Below are 22269 nucleotides of genomic sequence, written 5' to 3' on the forward strand. Positions count from 1 at the left end.
ATTTTCCTCTACTTCGTTCGTATGTTTGTCACACTCTTTTGACCCGCTATTTCTGGGGTGCCTTGATAGTCGAAGCAGACCTTGTGCTGTTGAAGCTAGAGAGGTGAGCAGAGTAAGTCTGATTTACTGTAAGGACTTCTCTGTTGACACCCACCCCTTGGCACTCATATGACCTTATGCAGTTGCGAGTGCCGTAAAACCCTCTACTAATTTTTTTTAAAAAAGTCATCTGTTCTTTGCTTTTCAGGTGGCTCATGGACATATTTGCCAAAGTGTTCATATTCTTTCATTCCTTTTGTCTTGGATCAGCAGGAAGTATACTTTAGTAAGTGACCTTTTTCCCCCCACCTTTATACTTTTGAGTTCAGTCTTGTGTATTTGCAATTTCCATCTATTTGACCCGTCTTTTCTAAATTGTATACATGCAGAAATGTTTTAAAAAAGAAAATGTTATAACTATTATTAGAACTCATTTTATTTGAACTCTATCTTTCTCTTGAGACTTTTCAGATTAGCCTTATAAAGTAAAGAAAAACACATGTCAGAAAGGGTTTTAATGCTTAATGAAAAAAAGAGCCTGCAGTATTCAGAACTTACCTCTTAGACATGCATTTTGTTCGTATCTTATATAAATTTTGTAGTTGTATTAATAAAATTTTCCCACCCTAAGAAGATGTGATTCTTTTTATGCTTTTCTGGGTTTTTTTGTCATGGCCTGTCCCTCTTTTGCACTGTTATTCAAGCGCAAATTGTGTTGGTTTTTTTTTTTTCAGGAACATGTTTCTTATTTTTCTCAAAGCATTGATTGTACAGTCACCACAGTTTTTAACCTCCTCTCCTCTGCCTCAGCTCCCACAACCCGAGAGACCAGCGTGACGCCTACGGCCAGACTGTCAGTGGCATCATGACCAGGTTGGAGGTCAAAGACTCGGACTGTGAGATTGTGGAGGTCAGTTTTGTGGCAGTGATAAAGTGAGAGTATGTGAACATATACTTTTTTATTGCATTTTGATGAACTAGACACAGATTTACCTAAGCGTCTAACCGCTACACCACAGCGGTTAGGCGCTTTGCTGTTCCACAAGTTTGATTCCTGAGAGGGGAGAAAATTTTCATTTAGTATCTCTGTCTTTCTTCCGAGATGTATCCGTCTCAGTTCGGGTTGGCCCTGACAGGCAGGGTCGGAAGCCCACCTTGTAAATGATCCAAACTGTATCTATAGGGGCATAAAGAAAACCTACATTTTGGTTTTAGAAAATGACATTGAATTGGAGATTTTGATGTCGAAAAACTAGGTCCCGTGTATGAAATGCCTCAAAAGGACTTCTTCAAGTTGTGACATTTTTTCTCAGTGACACACATAAAATATGTCAGGACGGTTAAGAACTAATCCAGACCCTTTTCAGATTTAAGCTTTACTCTTCTTCATGTTGAATTCATAACTGACTGTGTCACATTCACAGCACTTTTCCTAAAATTTATAAGTATATAAAGAGTAAAGTAGCTTAGATGCTTGCAAATAATTTTAAAATCATACCAGGCCCCCCGGGGTAGTGCCACTGACTGTAGTGTCTTTAGGCCATTCCCAAAGGGGGGACATTTCTTGTTCAAGCACAGTAGAATTGTAAATGGGCTGATTCCTGTCACGCTCATAACTGTGCCAGATCTACAACAGGGAACTGCTGCTTTTTCTTTCCTAATCCTTACTATTGTCATTTTTCCTCTACTTCTTTTGTATGTTTGTCACTCTCTTGCGACCTGCTATTTCCGGGGTGCCTTGATAGTTGAAGCAGACCTTGTGCTGTTGAAGCTAGAGAGGTGAGCAGAATAAGTCTGATTCCCTGTAAAGACTTCTCTGTTGACACCCACCCCTTGATGCTCATATGACCTTATGCAGTTGCGAGCACCGTAAAACCCTCTACTATAAAATAAAATTTAAAAAATCATACCAGACGTACTGTTCAAACCAAAGTGATGTGCCTTTTTCGGCATGGGTATATGGTATGACTTTGATAGCTTTACCATTGAAAACCAATATCGTAACTAACTATATTTATAGTAAAATTATTCATGTGACATTGTACTGCATCTGTACATCTATTCCCTCCATTTCCAATGAATTTGATTGTGATGATTATCTCTTATACATATATGGTTGATGGGTAGGGCCTACTCTGGAAAGTTTACTCCTACTTTTTTATTCCAGGGTCACTGTTTTTTTAATTTTTTTTCTTGGGCAAAATATGGCTGTTATTACTCTGACTCTACTCAACTTGCAGCTCTTTATTTTATTGCTCAATACATAATTGTATGCAGACCTCATGTGGACATTGTTTGCAAAGTGCAAAGCTGAAGGTCAATCACAGCATTTTCACCATTTTCACCATTTTCATGTGCTCTAGCCCTGCATGCAGTTAATAGTTTCTTATAAGAGGGCACCACCAGTAGATATATGATCCTTCTTTTTTTGCCATCCCTTTGTGGCAGTTTCTCTCTGTTTGTCTTGCTTCTTTCCCTGTACTAAATGACTGTTTTTCTGTTGATGTGTGTGGGTGGTTAGCGGGTGCTCTGGTGTGGTTTGCTTCTTCTTTCCTATCAAGCATCTGTCGTCCTTATCTCCCCTTCTTCTTTTTTATGTTTGTTACTCTCTTGTACCGTAACAGCTCTAATCTTCTGGCGCTCATATGACCTTATGCAGTTGCGAGCGCAATAAAACCTCTACTAAAACTAAAACTGTTGATGTGCCTCGCTTGGACTGGAACAAACTCTAACCTAAGTGGATTACCCCTTATTCATTTCACAGTACTTGACTGAGGTGGCTAAAATTTCTAGATTGGAGCCTCATGTATGGCATGGATCAGATCCAGGTGAGAGAATAAACTTCTCCTTTTTTTTTTCTTTCTTACTCTTGTTTCTTCTTTTTCTTTCTTTTTTTCTTCCTTTACTTTTTCTTCTTTTTTCTCACTTTACTTTTTCTTCTTTTTTTCTTTATCTTCTTTTTCTTCGGATTTCCCCTCCATTTATTGGTTGATCGACTCTAAATGGAACTTACCCCTTCCCCTTTCAGTCTGCTTGTCTTTATAAGTAATGCTGATCAGATTTTTTTCATACACTTTTTAATTCTGCCTTGGCGGACCTCGTCTTCTTCGCCTTTCATCTTCCAAAATGGGTCTTTCATGAAGTTTGCTCACAAAACCTCAGATTTTCCATCTTGAGCTTTCCAGCCTCGTCTGAGACCGAGAAGGCTTAAGTTCTCAATCCGTGCTTCCTTAAGGTGTGAAGTGTAAGAGAAAAAAAAGGGCAGAATATATGAATAAAGCTTATTTTGAAGAATTTTTGATCCCTGAGGCAACAGCAAATGAAACCATATGTGGAGGGTACTTTGTAAATGGAGGCAAAAACTTGGCTTACTGTTTTGTGCTCTTTGTTTTCATTCTGAAGGAAAATGTGACTGCTGAGTTGAAACGGTTAGGATCTTCACAGGTACACACAAGTCATGAATTAAATTTCCTTTTTGGGAAGTTATTTTATCGAGTATCTTGCTGTATCCCACTCAGCTCGGGTTGATGCGGACTGAGAGGTTGCAGCAGCCTGCCTTCTAAGTTATCTGAATTGCGTTGATGGAGAGGGGAGGTGCTTAAAATTGATAAGACATTGATTGTAAATCAGAGAAAATATGTGTGTGTGCCTAGAGAAAGGTACCAAAAGTCGCCAGAGACCATTTTGAGGTACAGGCTGAAAAAGACAAAAAAATCACTTTTTTTTACCAAAATGTATTTCCATTTAAAAAATGATAGTTCCACCATTTTTTAACAATGTGTTAAAAGAGTTTTAATTGATTTTACTTCTAAATAATGTATTTTGAATTATTTTGAATAAGATAAAGAAAAATGCTTTTAAAAGGTGTTGAAATCTATTCTTGAAGCGCGTTTCCTCTTCCCCCTATGTTTTTCCCTTTGATTTCTAATTACGATATTGATATCAACTGAATGGCGATTTGAAAAAATATTGAATCATCCTTTTTTTTCAAGTTTGTATGTGTTCTAAACATAAAAGCAAATTTTCTCAAAATGAGATCTTTATACCCTACCTCACAAAATGTGTAATATCTCAAAAACTACTTAAGATATCTCAAAAAATTAAAAACCACTGTGTTCAGAATTGAATTTCCTATAAGGTACAACCCTTTACTCAAAATGGTTAAAATCCGACTTTTGGTACTTTTCTTTAGGCACACACACATATACTTGTCTACACAGTACTATTCTATAAATGGGTTCCTATATATGTCTTAACATTTTCTTGTTGCAGGGAGCGTTGTGTATCCACTTCATCTGGGGCACAAAGCTTGCCAGACTTTTCGGTGCTGATGATTTGTTTCTATGGCAATGAACTTAAAAAGTGCGCTGTTGAATTCTTTGATTCATTCAAAGCATGGCCATATACAAGGCGTCTTTCTACTGCTTGCTTTGTATCCCAGATGTTGCCAGTGTTGTTAAGTGAACAAGAATCTGAAGGTCCGGAAGATGGTATCTACTCAGTTTCAGGCCATCATCATCATCATCATCTGGTGCCTTGCCGACTAGCGTGGGCGATCATGGACCTCCACTTCCCTCTGTCTTGCGTTGCAGCAATGGTGTCTGTTGTTTTTGCTGCTCCTAGCCATGTTGTCATCTTGCCCAGTATCTTTTCCCTCTGTCTGCCTCTGCCTCTCTTTCCGTCAAACTTGCCTGTTGTTACCTTATTCTCCAATGCTTCTTTCCGCATTGTGTGTCCGCAGAAGCATAGGAGAATATTGTAACAACATCGTGCAACTGCTAAAAAAATCTCGAGTCAGCAATGAACTGGAAACATAAGGGCTTGTCTGGTCAACTGTGTAATGTCAGAGGTGAAAGAAGAACAAGCGTGTGTGGTGGCTTAGGTCTGTTTTAAGACTGCCAAAATATGTATACCTTGATATTATCAAGACATCACTCTTATTCCACAATTTCCCAACTCAGTTTTGTGATGTGTTTGAGCTGGACAATGTAGCCTACTGTAGTCCCTGATTCATGTTTTATCCTTTCACATCCTAGATTAGTAGGCTATGTAGATAATTTTCGACTGTTAAAAACTTCTGATCCCAAAAAAAGATAAATGTCATGATTGTCTGAGACGGCCACCCATTTTGGGGGAGAAAAGTAGTTGTCTGGGGCAGGACGGATCAGAATGGAAGAAAAACGACAAACCATTTCTTTGTAAGATCCCAGTCAGAAGTGGTCATATGTTTACGACTGCTATAAGGCCCATTAGAATGTGGGGGTTTTTTCTTATAGAAGGAGGGTGGAAAGCTAGGTTTTGTGAGTGAAATTCTTTTGAAGTGTATCAGTAGTATCAGACAAAGAAGACGGTGAGCAGTGCAAGTGTAAATCTAAACAAAATGTGTTAGTTGAGGAAGATCGGGTGCCATGGTAAAACAGACTGTGGTCTCCGCCACTCCGCGGATGAGCGGCATTCTGTCGCAAGTACATGTTGACGTCCATTGTTACCCACTGGGTAAACAGAGTGACTGCTCCCCAGGTGAATGGATTATGATGGTTCTTCCTCAGCATCAGGGGCTGATGTATAGTTCGTGGTAATTAATGGGTTTTGAGAGATTTGCGTGGCCACCTTAGACAGATTTTGTTTGAGCTGTTGGTTGATAAAATATAGTGGCCATGACCATGTTGGACCGGTGATCGTTTTACCCTGTACCACTATGGGTGGTTGGCGGGTGCTCTGGTGTGGTTTGCTTCTTCTTTCCGATTGAACATCTATCATCCTGATCTTTCCTCCTTCTTTTTTATGTTTGTTACTCTCTTGTAACACCTCTAATGTTTGGCACTTATATGACCTTATTGTGTTGCAAATGCCGTAAAACTCTTACTAAAACTAAAATAGTTCCGTTATGTAGATAAAACTTGAGGGGGGAATGGAAAGTAGCTGTTTGTACAGGTGGCCGTCTTAACAGATTTTACTGTAATTATCTCATTCCATATGTGTTGCATCATATGATGCGATGAACAAGACCCATATTGATATTCCGTGTTGAGGGAAAAATACTCCCATGATCTACATTCAACAACTGTTCTGTCATTTAGTTATGTTCCTCCTTTGATAGTCTTGACGAGAATTTTTTATCTTTGACATTATCAATGCGACCCTCATCATGTCAGTCCCCGTCTAGTCAAGATTGGGAAATTTGGGCTTTAAAAATGTGTGAAGAATAGCTTATTTTTATGAATCACATCTTTTTTTTTCACTTCATGACTTTGAGCCGTACTTATTATGAAAGAAGAGATATTGACGTTTAATGTGTTATATCATGATGTTCAGTGTAGATCACTTAAACCGAGAATGATTAATCTGAAAATAGTGGTAATCCGAAAGAATACAGAATCTCCGCTGTGTAAAAAAAACTACTGATTGGCGAAAATGCTCCTTTTTCTAAAATGAAAAGAATTTTGAGGATTATGTCTTCTCATTTTTCACTAGAAATTCAAGTAGTGTAAATCATATAATGTAACATGTTTCAAATGAGGAAACAAAAGAGTTACAAAGATGCATGCGAGTCGATTTTGGGTCAGAGAGAAACATCGCCGGTGTACTGTTAACCTACTTTTATGACTCACATTGATTGACCTACGCACTGTGTATAGGCTATTGAAACTAGAATTATGAATGTATGTCTGTCACTTGACTTTTTGGTGGGTCATGACCTATTGTCTCTGCGAAGCTAGTTCCCATATGAGGAGTCTATTAAAAAAACAGACAGTCACAATTCTGGAAAATGAGAGGATATCAATTTTAAGATTTTATAGACTCTAAACTGCATTTCTTTTCGACTTTTTATTATTATTATCATTATCGTTGTTATTATTATTATTAATTGAATAGGAAATCAAAGAAAAATAATCGATTGACTGTCGAATAGAAATGAAGTCGAGAAGTTTAAAAAAAATTGATGTCCCCCTCAATTTCTATTTGGTGATATTGCCCGTTTTTCATGTGAACGTGTTACTAACATCAGGTCTTATCAATATCACTTCTTTAGCGGGCAAAACGCTTTACAGTTTAGTTCAACGTGCTGATCTACTCTTGCAGCTATTCTGCGTGACTGTTCGGTGGATTAACTTTTTAATATGTTCAGAGCCGCACTCTGCATCAGGCAGTTTTTCCTATATATGTGCTTAGAGCCACACACTACGGCACTGAAATCGATGACGTGTAGTAATGTGAAAAAATCATTTTCTGTTGTGAAAAATTAATTATTAAGTTTCTCCAACTACCGCCACACCTTTGCCAAATGTCCAAAACTTTATATTGGCATTATATCATTCGTATCCATGGTTTCAGTGACACAGGACGTGGCTCCTATCAAATATCTATTTATCATGTGGGGATGTAATTTTTAAAATGTAAGGCATATAGGCTACAGTGGAAACCATATATAACAGGCCCGGTAATAACAGGGATCCGGTAATAACAGGGATTTTTTAAATCCCCGATTTTTCCTACTCTTTGTCTCTATTAAAAGTTATCGGCAATAACAGGGCCCTATCGGAGCCCAACTGGCTATAGCAGGGACAAAGGCTCGTTAACGATGTGTAAAAAGTGAGAGAGAGAGAGAGAGAGAGAGAGTAATGCAGTGATGGAGCAAGCCCATGCAAGCCATGCCACTGCAAGCACACGCAGTGTGTGAAGCGAGAGAGGGCTGCGGTGTGCTGCAGACCTCAATCTAGCCCGAAACCCAGCAACACGCACGCGTAATGCGTCTACTGTCACCAACCATGTCAAGCGCAAGAGAAAATGTCTTTCAATTGACAAAAAAATACGAAATAATCCAGGCTATTGACAAAAAGCAAGCTCCACTGGCAGAGATTTGTCGTCAGTTCAACATTCCACAAGGGTCGGTTCATACCATTATCAAGGATAGAGAGAAGATAGTGGCAGCATACTCCAATGGAAAGTTTGCTCTGTATCGAAAGAAGTTGAGACTGAGACTACCCAATGCAGATGCTGTGGACCAAGCTCTTCTGATGTGAGGCAATGGAGAAAGTTGGTACCAAAACCCCTGTTCGTGGGTACTTGTGGCAAAGGAAACTACTACCCATGAATAAGTACAGCTGGATTAGTCCTCAAATGCTTAATTTCCTTGCATTTCTGATTTAACAGGGATCGGATATAACAGGACATTTTCTCTACTCCCACCATCCCTGTTATATCAGGTTTCCACTGTATATATATATGTAATATATGTAATATATATATATTTACTGTTTAGATAAATTGGTACTGTTTTTAATTGGTATTTTCTCCTCAAATATGCAGTGGCTATTTATTTATGGTTGTACTGGTAAATCATACTATTTAGTTGAAATTTGAATAGCTTGAAAAATTGTGTGTATAGAAAATATTGAACTCGACTTTTGATCTTTTATTTTGTATGAAAAAAAGTTGACCTAAAAACATCAATACATTTGTAAATATCTCACTGAAAAAAGTGAAATACTCATTTGATGAAAATGCCTGCATTTCCTGACATTTAAGTGTATGCTATACTTATTCTGTGATATATTATGTATTTTTTATCTAAATATTATGTTTTTTGTGTAAGGCCTTTGATCAGAATTTCATCAGGGGAAGAAATCCTGACAAATTCTGATCTTAACTCTATGCTCTTACAGGATGAAGCAGACTGACAGTGTCAAAGAGAAAGCACAATATGCACATCCTGCAGCTTGAATTGCAATCACTGTAAAAGGTAGATGAGTAAACTTTCCAAAAGTGAAATTTGCTGCAACTGCAAGCATGGTATTCCCAATTCCACACTTTTGACAATCATTGTTGTGAGATACAAAAATTGAGAGGGCAAAGAACGAGTTTCTCCAGCCTTCCCTGAAGATATTAGAAAGTTAGTATTTTGGTGGGGGTTTACACAAGCTCGGTGCATGAATGTTCCAATCTCACCAGCATCTGTGGTGTAGTGGTTAGGGAATTGCTGTCGCATGCAGGAGGCTCAAGTTCGATTCCTGAGTGGGGAATAAATTTTTATCGAGCATCTCGGTCTCTCTGCCTGGATGGTGTATCCCTCTCAGCCCAGGTTGACAGGATCAGAAGCCCACCTCCTTAAAACTCTTTGCGGTCTCTTGCTGCTATAATGCGACAGTGAAAATTATTCCGTCTGGTCACTTGCTGCAGTTCTGCGATAGGCCCAAGAAGTCTGCTGCAGTCACTCTCCTGGCTGGGTTACCAGATAGGGTATTTTGTACTGCTGGCTGTGTGACTGCAAAGTGTTAATGATCTAAATTGTGTCGATGCAGGTGTGGAGTAAAAAACATCTACATTTTTTTTTTAAATTTGTTCCAAATTTGGGGACCAATTTTGATGGAGAAAGCTGGTCTGAGTGCACTTTTTTAAAGCAATCTTTCTAAACCGAAAGTACAACCAAACAAGAAAACCCAGCGCCCTGCTGGTTTTGGTTCAGGTGATTTTCACTGTATTATTATTATACATGAATTCTGAAGCCCATTGCTATTTTTTGGAATACAGTAAAATTCTGCAATTTTTTGTTGTGACCTCTGCCAAAATGGACCTTAAGACACAGAGCTCATGAAGTAAAACATACTACTATATTCAACATGTTTCGTTGGCAGGTGCTCTGATATGGTTTGCTCCTTCCTTCCTATCAAACATGATCTATTGTCCTTGTCTCTCATCCTTTTTTTTCTGTTTGTTACTCTTTTGTAACACTTCTAATCTTCAGCACTATTATATGAAATATGATGTGACTGTTGCAAGTGCTGTAAAGCTTTTACTACAAAAATTACAGTAAGCAAACATGTTTCAGTCACCAATCAAGTGACTTAACTTGGACAAGTGTGGAGTGAGAGGGATAAACTGTTTAAACTTTGCTTGTGTGGGGGTTTTTTTTGGTGTTGACAGCTGGATTTTTGTGTGTGAGACAATTGCTAATGAAGTGTGAGTTGCCTTTCAACATTCCTCAATGAATTGTTTTGTTTTGCTTCAATATTGTACATTTTTTTGGTGCCATGGCTAGCATGGTTTTTTTTGGTGGTCACTCATGACTACATACTCAAATGTTTTGCTTGGCAAAATAGAGAGAATGTGATTGATTTAAATAAGTGTAACATTCCTGGAAACTTATATGATATATACAATGATGCATAATTTTTTTTACAGTTTTGATATGGTGGCCTGTGTCATAAATTATCATCATCCTTTTCCATAAGTAGCCTACATGAAGAAAATGCAAAAATAAGTTATGGTTCTCCTCCAGAGTTTGTCATGGCCCTTGCGACTGACAGAAATCATTCTGAGCTGCTGATTTTAAAATGTTGAACAGATGAAATATCTCTGTTCTCACCTAATGGTAAAGACACTAAGCAGTCGAATGTTTGGGTTCGCTTTTGAGCACAAGCTTTATATTTACCTGAGAAAGTATGGAAATTACAGTAAGGAAGGTTTTCCCACAGTGGTTGCTCCTGTCAGGTCTACATGCACTGTGATGGAAACTTTCTTTCTGTGAATTAAACAATTGTATGATGGTTGGGGCTGAATGTCCTTAACAGAGATTTTTCATTGTGTATTCAAGGAACATATGGTTGAATATCATTTGTAAGTAAGTTTATTCTATTAATAAGTATGTATGCAAGAGATACACTGAAAAAGCTTGCAAATATCTTCATATAAAAGACGTGAAGAGACAAGGCCAGTTGCTTTAAAAAAAAATAATTTCCCATAAACTGAGCATTTCCATAGATGGCCACTTTGTGACATAAACCATAATGTCCAGTCCATGATCACTGTTGCCGCTGAAAATATTTTCGGTGTCAGGATCTTGTGTCTTTGGTACCATGGTGTGATGGTTACATCCTTCATCTTTGCTTGCTGAAGACATGAGTTCAATTCCCACTCAGGGAAATTACATTGTATCTAGTATCTAGTCTAAATTGTATCCATAGGGTTGTAAAACTTCTACAATCAGTTGCCGTCTGAATGTATAGTACTCAGAGATGTAGTTCACATCGTCGATTGAGTGCAAGAAGTGACTGACACACAGTTTCGTGAGAAAGAAATGAGTTTGAATTTTTAAAAATATTGAAATCTCTATAACACAGTAAAAAAGAAACGTTAATATCTCGATATCGAATTCAGCTATGGCTTATTAGCTATATAACAGAGGTAAAAGAGCGGCTTAAAATCTCATTAACCATTTCGATTACTTTGTGTCGACCAAAAGTGGATATGTAGTCACTTCTTGCACTCAGATATCGATATATACAGTATACAGTATAACACGGATAGCTCGAATCCATCAAGACTGGCCTTCGTATTCGAGGGATCCATAGTTAAAGGGATATCTTACAAAGATAAAGAAGAAGAAAAAAAACCTGGACCGCAGGCACAGTTCGACGGATGTGTGGTTTCGAGTCTTCTGTGTTCGACCTATCTGTGTTATACTGTAAATTGTTCTGTGTTTATCTTGGCATAATTTAACTCTTTGTATCCTCACCATTCCCCCTGGACCAAGTGCTGGTTTTGGGATTATTGCTCAAATTAATGATTAGGAATTTAGGATGCATAATTTGAAGTGCTGTCATTCTTTCATTTGCCATTAAATTTTGACGAGAACACTCTTTTGATGCAGTTTTTACATTTTAAAATACTAGTTTTCTTTTCGAATGTGAGAAAATGATTGTAAGTAGATGTCATCCTTTGTCTGTCTTCATGGTTATCACTCACAACTCGAGTGTTTAGAATTTAGCCACCATGCCCGCTTCGATCTGTAATATTAGGCCCGCCTCTGTTCTAAAGACCTAGTGGGTCCGCAAATCCCAGCACATGTGTTTTCACCAGAATCGAGAGCAAAATGTTCCACGTCTGCACCTTCAGCACTTGTATTTTATAGCCAAATCGCTTTCATCCAACAATTCTGTCTCACTCTCAGAATCCAGTGCCATTGTGCGAAGTACAAACACACACACACACACCCACACACACACACACATCATGTAGATATGTTTTTAATATAGGGTAAATATATCTTTGAATGAGGTGAAGATTGTATGTCTGTCTCTCTCTCCTCTCTCTCTTTCTTTCTCTCTCTCTTACTTTCTAGTTTCTCTCTCTTACTTTCTAGTTTCTCTCTCTTACTTTCTAGTTTCTCTCTCTTACTTTCTAGTTTCTCTCTCTCTCTTTGTGTCTCTCCATCTCTCTCTCTCTCTCTCCTCTCTCTCTCTCTCTTTCTCTTTTTTTCTCTCTCTCTCTGTGTCTTTCCATCTCTCTCTCTCTCTCTCTCTCTCTCTCTCTCTCTCTCTCTCTCTCTCTCTCCCTCTCTCTTTCTATGTGAGCTTGCGTGACATTCATTTTTGTTGGCTTCGTTTCTTTTTAAATAAAAATGTACGGCTGTTGTCGAATTGCTTAAGCTAAGCCTGTTGGATAGTGAGTCCTAATACCAGAATCCTTTTACGCAAGAAACATTCAGTGAGTACAATAAAAATTATGAGAGTGCACACCATAGACATGTTGTATTATAATATTCTAGACTGTTCACTCTGGCATCGCAACGATTGTTGTTATTTTTTTAACTTTACCCCCCCCCCCAAAAAAAAAAAACAACAACAACAAGGGGCTCTCGTGGTCTAGAGGATAAGGTGTTCACCTCTCATTCAATAGGTCCCGGGTTTGAATTGGGAAAGCGACAGAAATTTTTCTTCTCTAAAAACTTTCTCCTTTCACATCCTGTTCTGCTTTCTAACAATGTTCTGTCGTCCGTTTTCGTCTCCCCTTTCTGCCCACACCCCCTCACCTCCTTTGCCCACTCCTGTGGGCTCCTGACTCTTTCTACGGCCTTTCTACTGCCACTCCTTGGCTCCGTCTTTCTGCTGTCACTTACCCCTGATCTAATGGTAGATAAGATCTACACCTAGCCTGCTTGGATGAGGGCAAAAAATCTCGGAGGTCCTGTGTGCAACATTCCTTGATGGTCCATAACCTATAAAAGTGGGCTTCAGCGGCCACCCAGGCAAAATTCGAAATTTCCTACCAACTTAAAATGTTTACTGTGTCCCACGCGCTCACATGACTTTAAGCAGTTGAGTCCGTCATAAAACACTTATGAAATAAAAAAAACAACCCCCTACACAAAAAAACCACACGCCCAAAAATAAACCAACGCAACAAAAAGGATGTTCCCACGTTTTGTTTGTTTGATACATCTTCATGCACTTTCCCTGCAGTTGAAATTTGATTAGCAGAATATTCGTTGGGCCTACGTTGATTTGTATGTCTGTGTGTGTGTGTGTGTGTATGTGTGTGTGTGTGTGTGTGTGAGAGTGTGCGGGTGAGTGAGTGTGTGTGTGTACATGTCTCTTCCTGAAGGGCTTTGGGGGGGGGGGGGGGGGGGGGTAAGGTAATGAACGCACTCGACTGTTGAGAGGCTGATATTTTGCTCTTTATTATTATTTTTTTCTGCAAAGTGTGAACCATATCAGCACCTAAATAAAGAGCTTTCTTCTTCTTCTTCCACGTTCTCGATGACAGCAGCTAGACAGTCAGTCCGATGTCCCGCAAACTGTGCGGTCCACGTCAGATCTGAGAGACAGCCATAGAGCTTTCTCTCAAGGGGAGCCACATTCTGCCACGTCTGTGTACGAAGGGTGGCGTAGCGCGGGCAGTGCTGATCCTTCAGCTATCATCGAGAACGAGGTACAAGAAGAAGAAAGCTCTTTATTTAGGTGCTGATGGTGCACACTTCGCAGAAAAAATTCCGCACGGCGCACAGAGTGGCGGCTATGACAGTGTATGGTCTAAGATATTTTGTAATTCTATAGTGTGGTAGAAAATTCATGGTGAGGCAGGAGCATCTTCATTTCTTTGTCCTCCTACTGTTTTGTGTAATTTGTGTGATCGGTCATTACAATTTTAGTTTTGGTTATAATCTATTAGTTTTTGTGCATGCTTAGATCTAGTTGTAACAACCAACATATTGTGTTTCACCCCACGTGCCAGCATTTTATATAAGCTTCTTTGAAAGGCTAAACTCGGTCCAAGCTTAGATCTGTTCTGAAAAGCTAGTAGCATCTTTATTACTTTGTCCTCCTATGTTTTGATTAACTTGTATCGTCAGTCGTTACACTCTCAGCATTAGTTGTAGTCCCTAAATTTTTTTGGCATATTCAACCAATTGTTTGTGTTTAACCACAGGCGCTAGCATTTTACAGGTTTCTTTTCAAGGCTAACCTCTATAGGCCTATATCTGAGTCTAGATGCGTTCTGAAAAGTGAGCAGCATCTTTTTTTCTTGTCTTCCTACTGTTTTGAGTAATTTGTGCTTTCGGTCAGTACACTCTCACTTTTGGTTACAATCTATTAGTTTTTGTGTGTGCTCAGTTGTAACAGCTAATGTTTTATTGTGTTTGACAATAGCATTTTTTACGCTTCTTTACGAGTCTAAACTCTAACCAAGCCGAGTTGTGTTCTGAAAAGCTGGTGGCATAGTTATTTCTTTGTCTTTTTACTGTAACTTGTGGTGGTTGGTCGTTACAATCACAGTTTTGGTTGTATTTTATTTGTTTTTGGGCATGTTTCACAGGAGGACAAAGAAATAAAGATGTTTCCGACTTTTAAAACACATCTAGGCTCGGATAGAGTTAAGTAGTTCAAAGAAACGTCTAAAATGCAAGCACCTGTGGTAAAATACAATAAGACGTTGCTTGTTACAACGAGACATGCACCAAAACTAATAGATCATAGCCAAAACTTCGAGTGTTATGACTGACCGCACCAGATAATCAAAACAGGAGGACAAAGAAATATACACATGTACATGCTACCAGCTGTTCAGAAGACATCTAGGCTTGGTTACTTAACTTAGATTTTAGCCTTATAAAGAAGCCATTAAAATGCTAGCACCTGTGGTAAAACAGAATGTGTTGGTTGATACAACTAGACATGCACGAAAACTAATAGTAATAGATTATTAACAAAACTTAGAATCTAACGACCGACCGCATAAGTTAATAAAAACTGTAGGAGAGCAAAGAAATAAATAAGATGCTGCCATCTTTTCAGAATACCTCTCCGCTTGGTTAGAGTTCAGCCATCCAAAGTTAAGAAGCCTATAACATTTCGCACCTTCGTTCGAACACAATAGTGTGTTAAATTGTTACGTGCATGCACAAAAACTAATAGATTATAACCATCAGTGGGAGTGTAATGACCGACCGCACAATCTACTCTACAGTGGCGGCTCGTGGTTTATAGTTATAGAACTGACCGGCGGTCATTCACGTCGACTATTTTTCCCTCCCCCACCCCCTTCCTTCACAACACACACACACACACACACACACACACACACACACACACACACACACACATGCGCGCGCGCGCGCACACACACATGCTCTCTCTCTCTCGCTCTCTCTTTCTCTCTCTCTCTCTCTCTCTCTCTCTCTCTCTCTCTCTCTCTCTCCTTATTTTATACCCCTACTTTCGCAGTCCCCACCCCCACCCCCTCCCCCACTCACACACACACAGACCACAGTAAACATTGTAATAATGTGAAAGAGCTCAAATATGCGGTAGCGTCAAGAAACAATATTATGAATAATGTAAGATGGAAGTTACTGAAATTAATAGAAACTCGCTTGATCGGCACAGAAAAAGAAACACACTACTTCAGTCTAAGCTAGAAAACAAACTGAAAGTGAGAAGCAATAAACCGCTGGTCCTGGCCTTCGGTACAATACTTTACTCGTACTTTCTACACCCCCCCCCCCCCCACAAAATATCGACGTGCACTGAACCCGTATGTAATAAGAACTGTCCTGTATGATGACAGAAAGTCAATTGCTACTGTACCAGTGACACTGTCCCAAGCAGATCAAGTCTACGATCAGATGCTATACAAAGCTGGACAAAGCACACACGTCTCCGATCATAATATCATCAAATGTACTTCATCGCACTTCTCACTTCTCAGAACTGAACACTGTTGTAACAAAGTGGGGAAACGTGTCAAATGCTAATTATAGAACTTGGTGTCTAGCTGGGGTGAGGGTTGAAAAGGGGAGGGAAGGGAGGGGGTTTTCGGCCCAGACTCTGACAGCCGAGTGTCTAACGCTCCTCGTTAAAATTTTCCTGATATATATCTTCACTAGACGATTCCTTCTTTCGCCGGCCAGACTCCTAAGGGCCAGGTAAGTTATTAGTGGGGAGAAAACGATGAGTAAATGCCAAACAAGAACTATAGGTGGTTAAAAAGTCAATAAACAAAAAAGAGTAGTGCCATGCTGACAATAAATGTTCTGATAGTAGTTAGAGAAAGGCTGAATGATAAATACATGTTTTGCTGATAAAATAATACATGTGTCTGTGCTGCTCAAGACAGTCTCATTCTTAATTTTGTAAGCTACAAAGAGGCCAATCTGGCAATCAAGGGATATACCAATCTTTCTGTGGGCTGACGATGGATTTGTCCATGGGACTGAGTCGTCGCTAGGCCGTGTGTTTGGCCTCGTTCGTAGTAGCCTACGAAGTTCCGCGACGTGACGGTTTGACGGGAGACGATTTAAAGTTACGAGCCGGCGCGATAACAAACGGGAAGGAATGAGGTTATGTCGCGACAAAACAGCAGTGAATCCCACTTGTCTATTTGAGCGCCTTCAAATCGGCAAGGTGTTTTTGAATGTTGATACATGTTTGTTTGGATTTACTTAAAACTGAATGAAAATCGTCATCAGCAATAAACCTCTAGTCAACAGTTCAGTTGACAAAAATCTGACCGGCACCACCGGTCTTGTCCAGTTAACAAACCGCCTCTGCTACTCTAAACAGTTGGACAACAAATAAATAGGCCTAAAGATGCTTCCCGCATTTAAGAACGCTTCTAGACTTTGATAGCGTTGAGCCGTGCAAAGAAACCTATAAAATGCTAGCGTCTGTGGTAAACAACAATTATAGCTTGCTTATTAAAACTAGGCATGCATGAACAAAAGTTAATGATATAATATTATATATTGTAACTAATACTGAAAGTGTAACGACCGACCGCACAAAACAAATAAAATCAGCAGAGGGACAAAGAAATAAAAATGCTATTGGCTTTTCAGAACATATTTAGGTTTGGTTATAGTTTAGTCATGCAAAGAGGACTATAAAATATTGCACCTGTGGTCAAACACAATAATGTATTAGCTGCTACAAGTAGGCAGGTTCAAAATCTAATAGATTTAAATTATACCTAAAAGTAAGAGCGTATAGACCGCCCGCCGAAGTCACCTAAAACAGTTGGCAGACAAAGAAATTTAAAGATACTTCCCGCATATTTAAGAACGCTTCTACTTCTAGACTTTGACCGGACCATCAATGATTTATTTATAGAGGCACCAGCCATCCATGTCCAGGTGCTGTTTTAGCCTTTCTAGACTTTGATAGTCTGATAGAGTAGAGCTGTTCAAAGAAACCTAGGCTAGCATCTGTGGTAAAACGCAATAATAGCTTGCTTGTTAAAACTAATAAAACTGGGCATGCATGCACAAAAGCTAATGATATAATATTATATATTGTAACTAAATATTGAAAGTGTATACGACCGACCGCACAAAACAATAAATAACATCAGCAGAAGGACAAAGAAATAAAAATGCTACAGGCTTTTCAGAACACATTTAGGCTTGCTTAGAGTTTAGCCATGCAAATAATCCTATAAAATGCTAGCACCTGTGATAAAACACAATAATGTGTTGTTTGCTACAACGAAGAAAGCCCCAAACAAAAGCTTATAGAGTATAACCAAAACTGGAACTGTAATGACCAACCACGCAAGCTACTCAAAACAGCAGGAGGACAAATAAATAAAAATTCATCCCGCTTTTCAGAACACATCGAGACTTTTATAGAGGTTAACCTTATACTGGTAAAGAAGCATAAAATACTAGCACATGTGTTAAAACACGATAATGCGTTGATTGTTGCAACTGGGCTTCCACAAAAGCTCATAGATTATAAACAAATCAGAGAATGTAACGATCGACTGCATATAGACTATGGGCTACTGGAACCCCCCCTGGGGATTTTTGCTCACTATGATTTTCTGAAAGAGCACACTCAGGACTATGCACACAAAAAAGTTTCCACCAAAATGTTGGCAATCTGCGGAGATATTGCCCCTGAATTGTCGAAAATTGAGCAAATTACATTTTTTTTTAAAATTCACTTTTTTAGTTGGTATTCTGATTTTCTTTTAATTGAGACTAAAGTTAGTTTTGTAGGTTAAAGAAATACAGTTATACTGAATATTTTGTGGTAGTTATTTACATAGCTTATAGAGAAAAAAATAATGTTTTAAGTCCGTTTTCTCTAACAATTGAAAACAGCCGCACAAAGTAAGCGTAATAATATACTCCCTGCTGGGTATTACCACAACAAAGGAAAAGCTACACATGCAAAACATTTAGTTCAACAGAAAATCAGTACAGTGCAGCGTTACAGACAGGCCTTAGCAATGCAGATGGATATTGGCTATTTGTGTACATGATGTAGGCCTATTATGTTGAGTTGTCTCGTACAAAGAAATTTATATAATTGAGAAAAGATTATAGCATCTAGAAATTGACTTGCATAGAGCATAATATGTAACAGAAGTGAGTTGCTTGGGTGCTAGTTATCCAAATTTTATAGGCCTACTGTAAGTCAGTTGGTGTTGCATGTAAAGTCTTATTTAGATGCTTTCTATGTCATCAGTTCATCTTCACTGCTGTCACTTCCAGAATCTGAAATCTCATCTTCTTCATCACATATGATAGAAGAGATGGCTTTCATCTTTGTCTACCTCTTGTTCTGTATCTGATCCTGACAAAATATCAACCAATTGTTGAGGGACCAAGTCTTTGCACCACTCCACTGAGAGCACTCCACCATTATCTCTCTTCCAACCATGATCTTTTGGATCAGGTACATTTGTATTAATGGTTGAGCCAGATGTGCTTGCTTCCATATTAAAGTTTAATACTATTAATAGTTTATGCCTGGGATGTGCAGCTTCAGGGCTTCTCTTGCATGCTGTCAAATCCATCAAAGCATGACAGTAAGCTTTGACCTTTTGTCATGTACTTTAGCCTTACAAGGTCATGACGGATTTTGTTTGTGCTAGAGTAAGCTGGTTTTCCGTACAGGTGACAAATAAACTTTTCCAGATTGGAAAACAGTTTTGAAGAAACAGTTTCAGATGTTCCTTGCTCCTTAAATGAAACAGAAAACTCTGGGTGCTTGTGGAGAATGGTGAGCGGCTTCACCTTTCCTTTCTGGACAAAATCGCTAGTCTCCTTACATCCAAAGAATGCATGGAGTCCAAGAATAGAATCCTGTAAATGTGTCTGAATGTGTAGACATCTTCTTGTTTTCCCAACCCCTGTGTCAAAATTCAAATTGTGTGTGAAATGTTGAACAAATGCAATCATCAGTAGAAAGACGTCAGTGCCTGGGGACCGAATAATGATGTCTGTGTTTTGAGTAGCAATGTTCTGATCAGAGAAGACGGCATGCACGATCAGTAGTGTGTCTGCTTCCTCGTGGCTGGAGGATAACTCTGGAACATGTCTTGAGTCTGTAGTCTTTCCATCACTGCTACTGAGGACAAAGCACTGTTGGTCACTTGCAAAGTATATTTCTCTGTTCAGCAACATCATTGCATAACAATCGTGTTGCCATACATAAAGTAAGAACTGTGTCAGTTGCCTTTTTGTTTTCATTATTCACGGAACACTTTGAAATTTTTGATACTCTGTTTGTTATCAAGGTGGGTTCCACCTTAGAATTGATAAAACACAGGTCAAGCTGGGTTTTTTTTTTTTTTTTTTTGGAATATGGATTGATCCTTTCTTTGTTCTGTCAACCTCTGGTGTTGGAGTGGGAATGTATGACTGCTTTTTGATTTCTCGTATGACTAGTCCATGAGTTGAATGTGTGGTTCCAGCTCCTGATAAAATTTCCTCATTCAAGTCAAAATTGTCTCAGCAGAAGTGAGTGATGAGGTTGTTGTCAGGCATGATGGATGGGGCCAAACTACCTGAAGAAACCTGTATATTGTCACACATGGCAGTTTCTACTTCTAAGAGAAATGAGTGGGATACAGAATGTCCTTGCCGGTTTAAGATATTGATCAGCTGAGTGTTTCCTGTTGGATGACGGACACATATACCAATCATACTATGTTTAGGCATTTTCCACTCCCCTTTCGTCACATTGTAGCATACATGTATATCCTGGCCTGGAGAAACAACTCTCCTGTGGCATCTTGTTGACTGTGGTTTTCCATTCTTGGAGTAAAGAAAGGAAAGAAATATTGTTAATACTTGTGGTATCTGCAAAGTTTCTGTGCGCAGATCTGTGTCTGCTGAAAGCCAAGGTAACTTTTGACTTTCATTGTATCCATCAAGAACAGGTCGTCGTATCACCTTTGCCACTTCTATAACAAGTCTCTCTTCAGAGGTCATATTTTCAAAGGCAACTTCGACAGCCTGCCCAGTTGAAATTTCATCAGAGTACACGAGATCACTTGTCCCAGAAAATCTCTGCCAGAAATTGATCCTGGGCTTGAAGTGCTTCACAAGTTTCTCCTCAACTTATATGTCTTGTAGTACTTGTAAAACTCTGGATAATTTGTTTGCATGAAAGTACAATACATCTCTTTCAAAAGACTAATCCTAGCAACAAGGGCCAGCGCAGTGACATGTTCTTCCACAAACTGACGGACGTGCTTGGAGTGGGCTTCTTCCTCTGCAGCTGGAGCTACCCTTCTTTCTTTCTTCAGCCTCTTCTTCTCCAGAACAGTATTTAGATGTAGAAACTTGTGAACGTCAATCCTTCTTATGTGTGCAAGCTTTTCTACATGGTTCATGATACCATGCCTCTTGGGCAATGAGAACAGCATTTTCAATTTGGCCCCGAAGTTTTGAGTCAGATTTCCTTTTTACAGCTTCTTTTATAGGGGCTTCAGATTTTCTGGTAACACATTTGACAAGTTTATGAACTTTATTGGTTCCCTTGCTGTCATGTGTCCATTCAGTAGTCTTTTCATAGAAAAGGCATTGAATAGGCTAGAGGCGTGTTGAAAATGATTGCTTTACTTTTTTCCTAGTGGAGCAAGAACCTTCTAGTGCTGATTTGTCAGACTCTCCTGGTGAATGCCTTTTTCTTAGACTCCTCAACGTGGTGAATGTATTGTAGCAGTAATCATGAAACCCATGTTGAGCAGAGTCAAACTCAGTCTGTATTCTTTCACAAATTGAGGATAGTCTATCACTGTCAGTTTCTGCAAGTCACCGTTGTGTTTTTGATTTTTGAATGGTGTCCCAGCGTCTCTCAGTGTCAGTGAGAGGTTTTGTTTCATCATGGCCTTTGCAGTTACAGTCTGAGTTATGCACTACTCATTGTCCTTTCTTCAAGCTGTTCTTTCTTTTGAGATTTTGACCTGTCTTTCTTTGATGTCAAGGGAACTGATTTCAGTTCTACCTTGCTTAATTTAGAACATTCCAATCATTCTCTGAAGCATACTCGTATACTTGTATAAAGAAAATTGTACATTGCTAGAAAAAGCAGACTTCAAATTTTTCACCTCTGTCTTCTTTTAAATTAGCTTTAACTAACAAAATGTTTTTCAAGACTCCTTTATCATGCCCATATGATTGATCTAGACTATATCTGAGACAAAAGTACTCATGCCGCCTTTTTGACGTTTTTAAAATGACGTGCGGCAGTTTTGTATTTTTTCAATATAGCAATAGCAAGGGTCATAACTCCTTAAATCATAGTTATTTTGCACAAAATCCTTCTCATTTTGTGCCTCAAACTTTGAGTCAAAGTGTGTTCCTATCAGAAAACTATTGTACCGGGTTATAGAAGATCTGAAGCAATGGAATTAATCATTTCTATAGATTTTGAGAAATCAGCCTTTGAATTTTCTTTTTTCCTCTCTGCACCTTGTAATTAATTAGTAAGAATTTTTTTTTTTACAACATTTACAATACATCATCTTATAATATTTGAGTTTTACATCATATGAAAGTATACATTTTTGGCTTCACAGAGAACCCCAACATAAAAATCAAGTGTTTTCTTAATTTCTGGACAATCAAGGGCCGTAACTCTGTAGATTGCCAACATTTTGGTGCAAACTTTTTTGGGGGAAATCCCTAGGTCCTACCCTTTCAGAAAATCATGGTGG

The 22269-nt window shown here is 38.8% G+C and overlaps 1 protein-coding gene across 4 annotated transcripts in view; it reads left to right on the forward strand.

The window, feature by feature from the left end:
* The window catches only part of LOC101851204 (guanine nucleotide exchange protein SMCR8), a 45814-nt gene extending 40688 nt beyond the window's left edge, over nt 1-5126 (forward strand). For 3 of the 4 annotated variants that reach the window (XM_013084699.2, XM_013084700.2, XM_035970706.1), the window contains exons 23-25: nt 248-325; nt 850-949; nt 2804-3804. In XM_013084699.2, the coding sequence (XP_012940153.1) occupies nt 248-325; nt 850-949; nt 2804-3031 (406 nt within the window). In that variant the 3' untranslated portion in view covers nt 3032-3804. Of the gene's footprint in view, nt 1-247; nt 326-849; nt 950-2803; nt 3805-4311 lie in introns of those variants that run through there. The other variant, XM_005102060.3, reaches the window with a different exon arrangement.
* Nucleotides 5127-22269: the final 17143 nt, after the last annotated feature.

The sequence above is a fragment of the Aplysia californica genome, unplaced genomic scaffold (assembly GCF_000002075.1).
Source record: "Aplysia californica isolate F4 #8 unplaced genomic scaffold, AplCal3.0 scaffold00311, whole genome shotgun sequence".
Taxonomy (NCBI): domain Eukaryota; kingdom Metazoa; phylum Mollusca; class Gastropoda; order Aplysiida; family Aplysiidae; genus Aplysia; species Aplysia californica.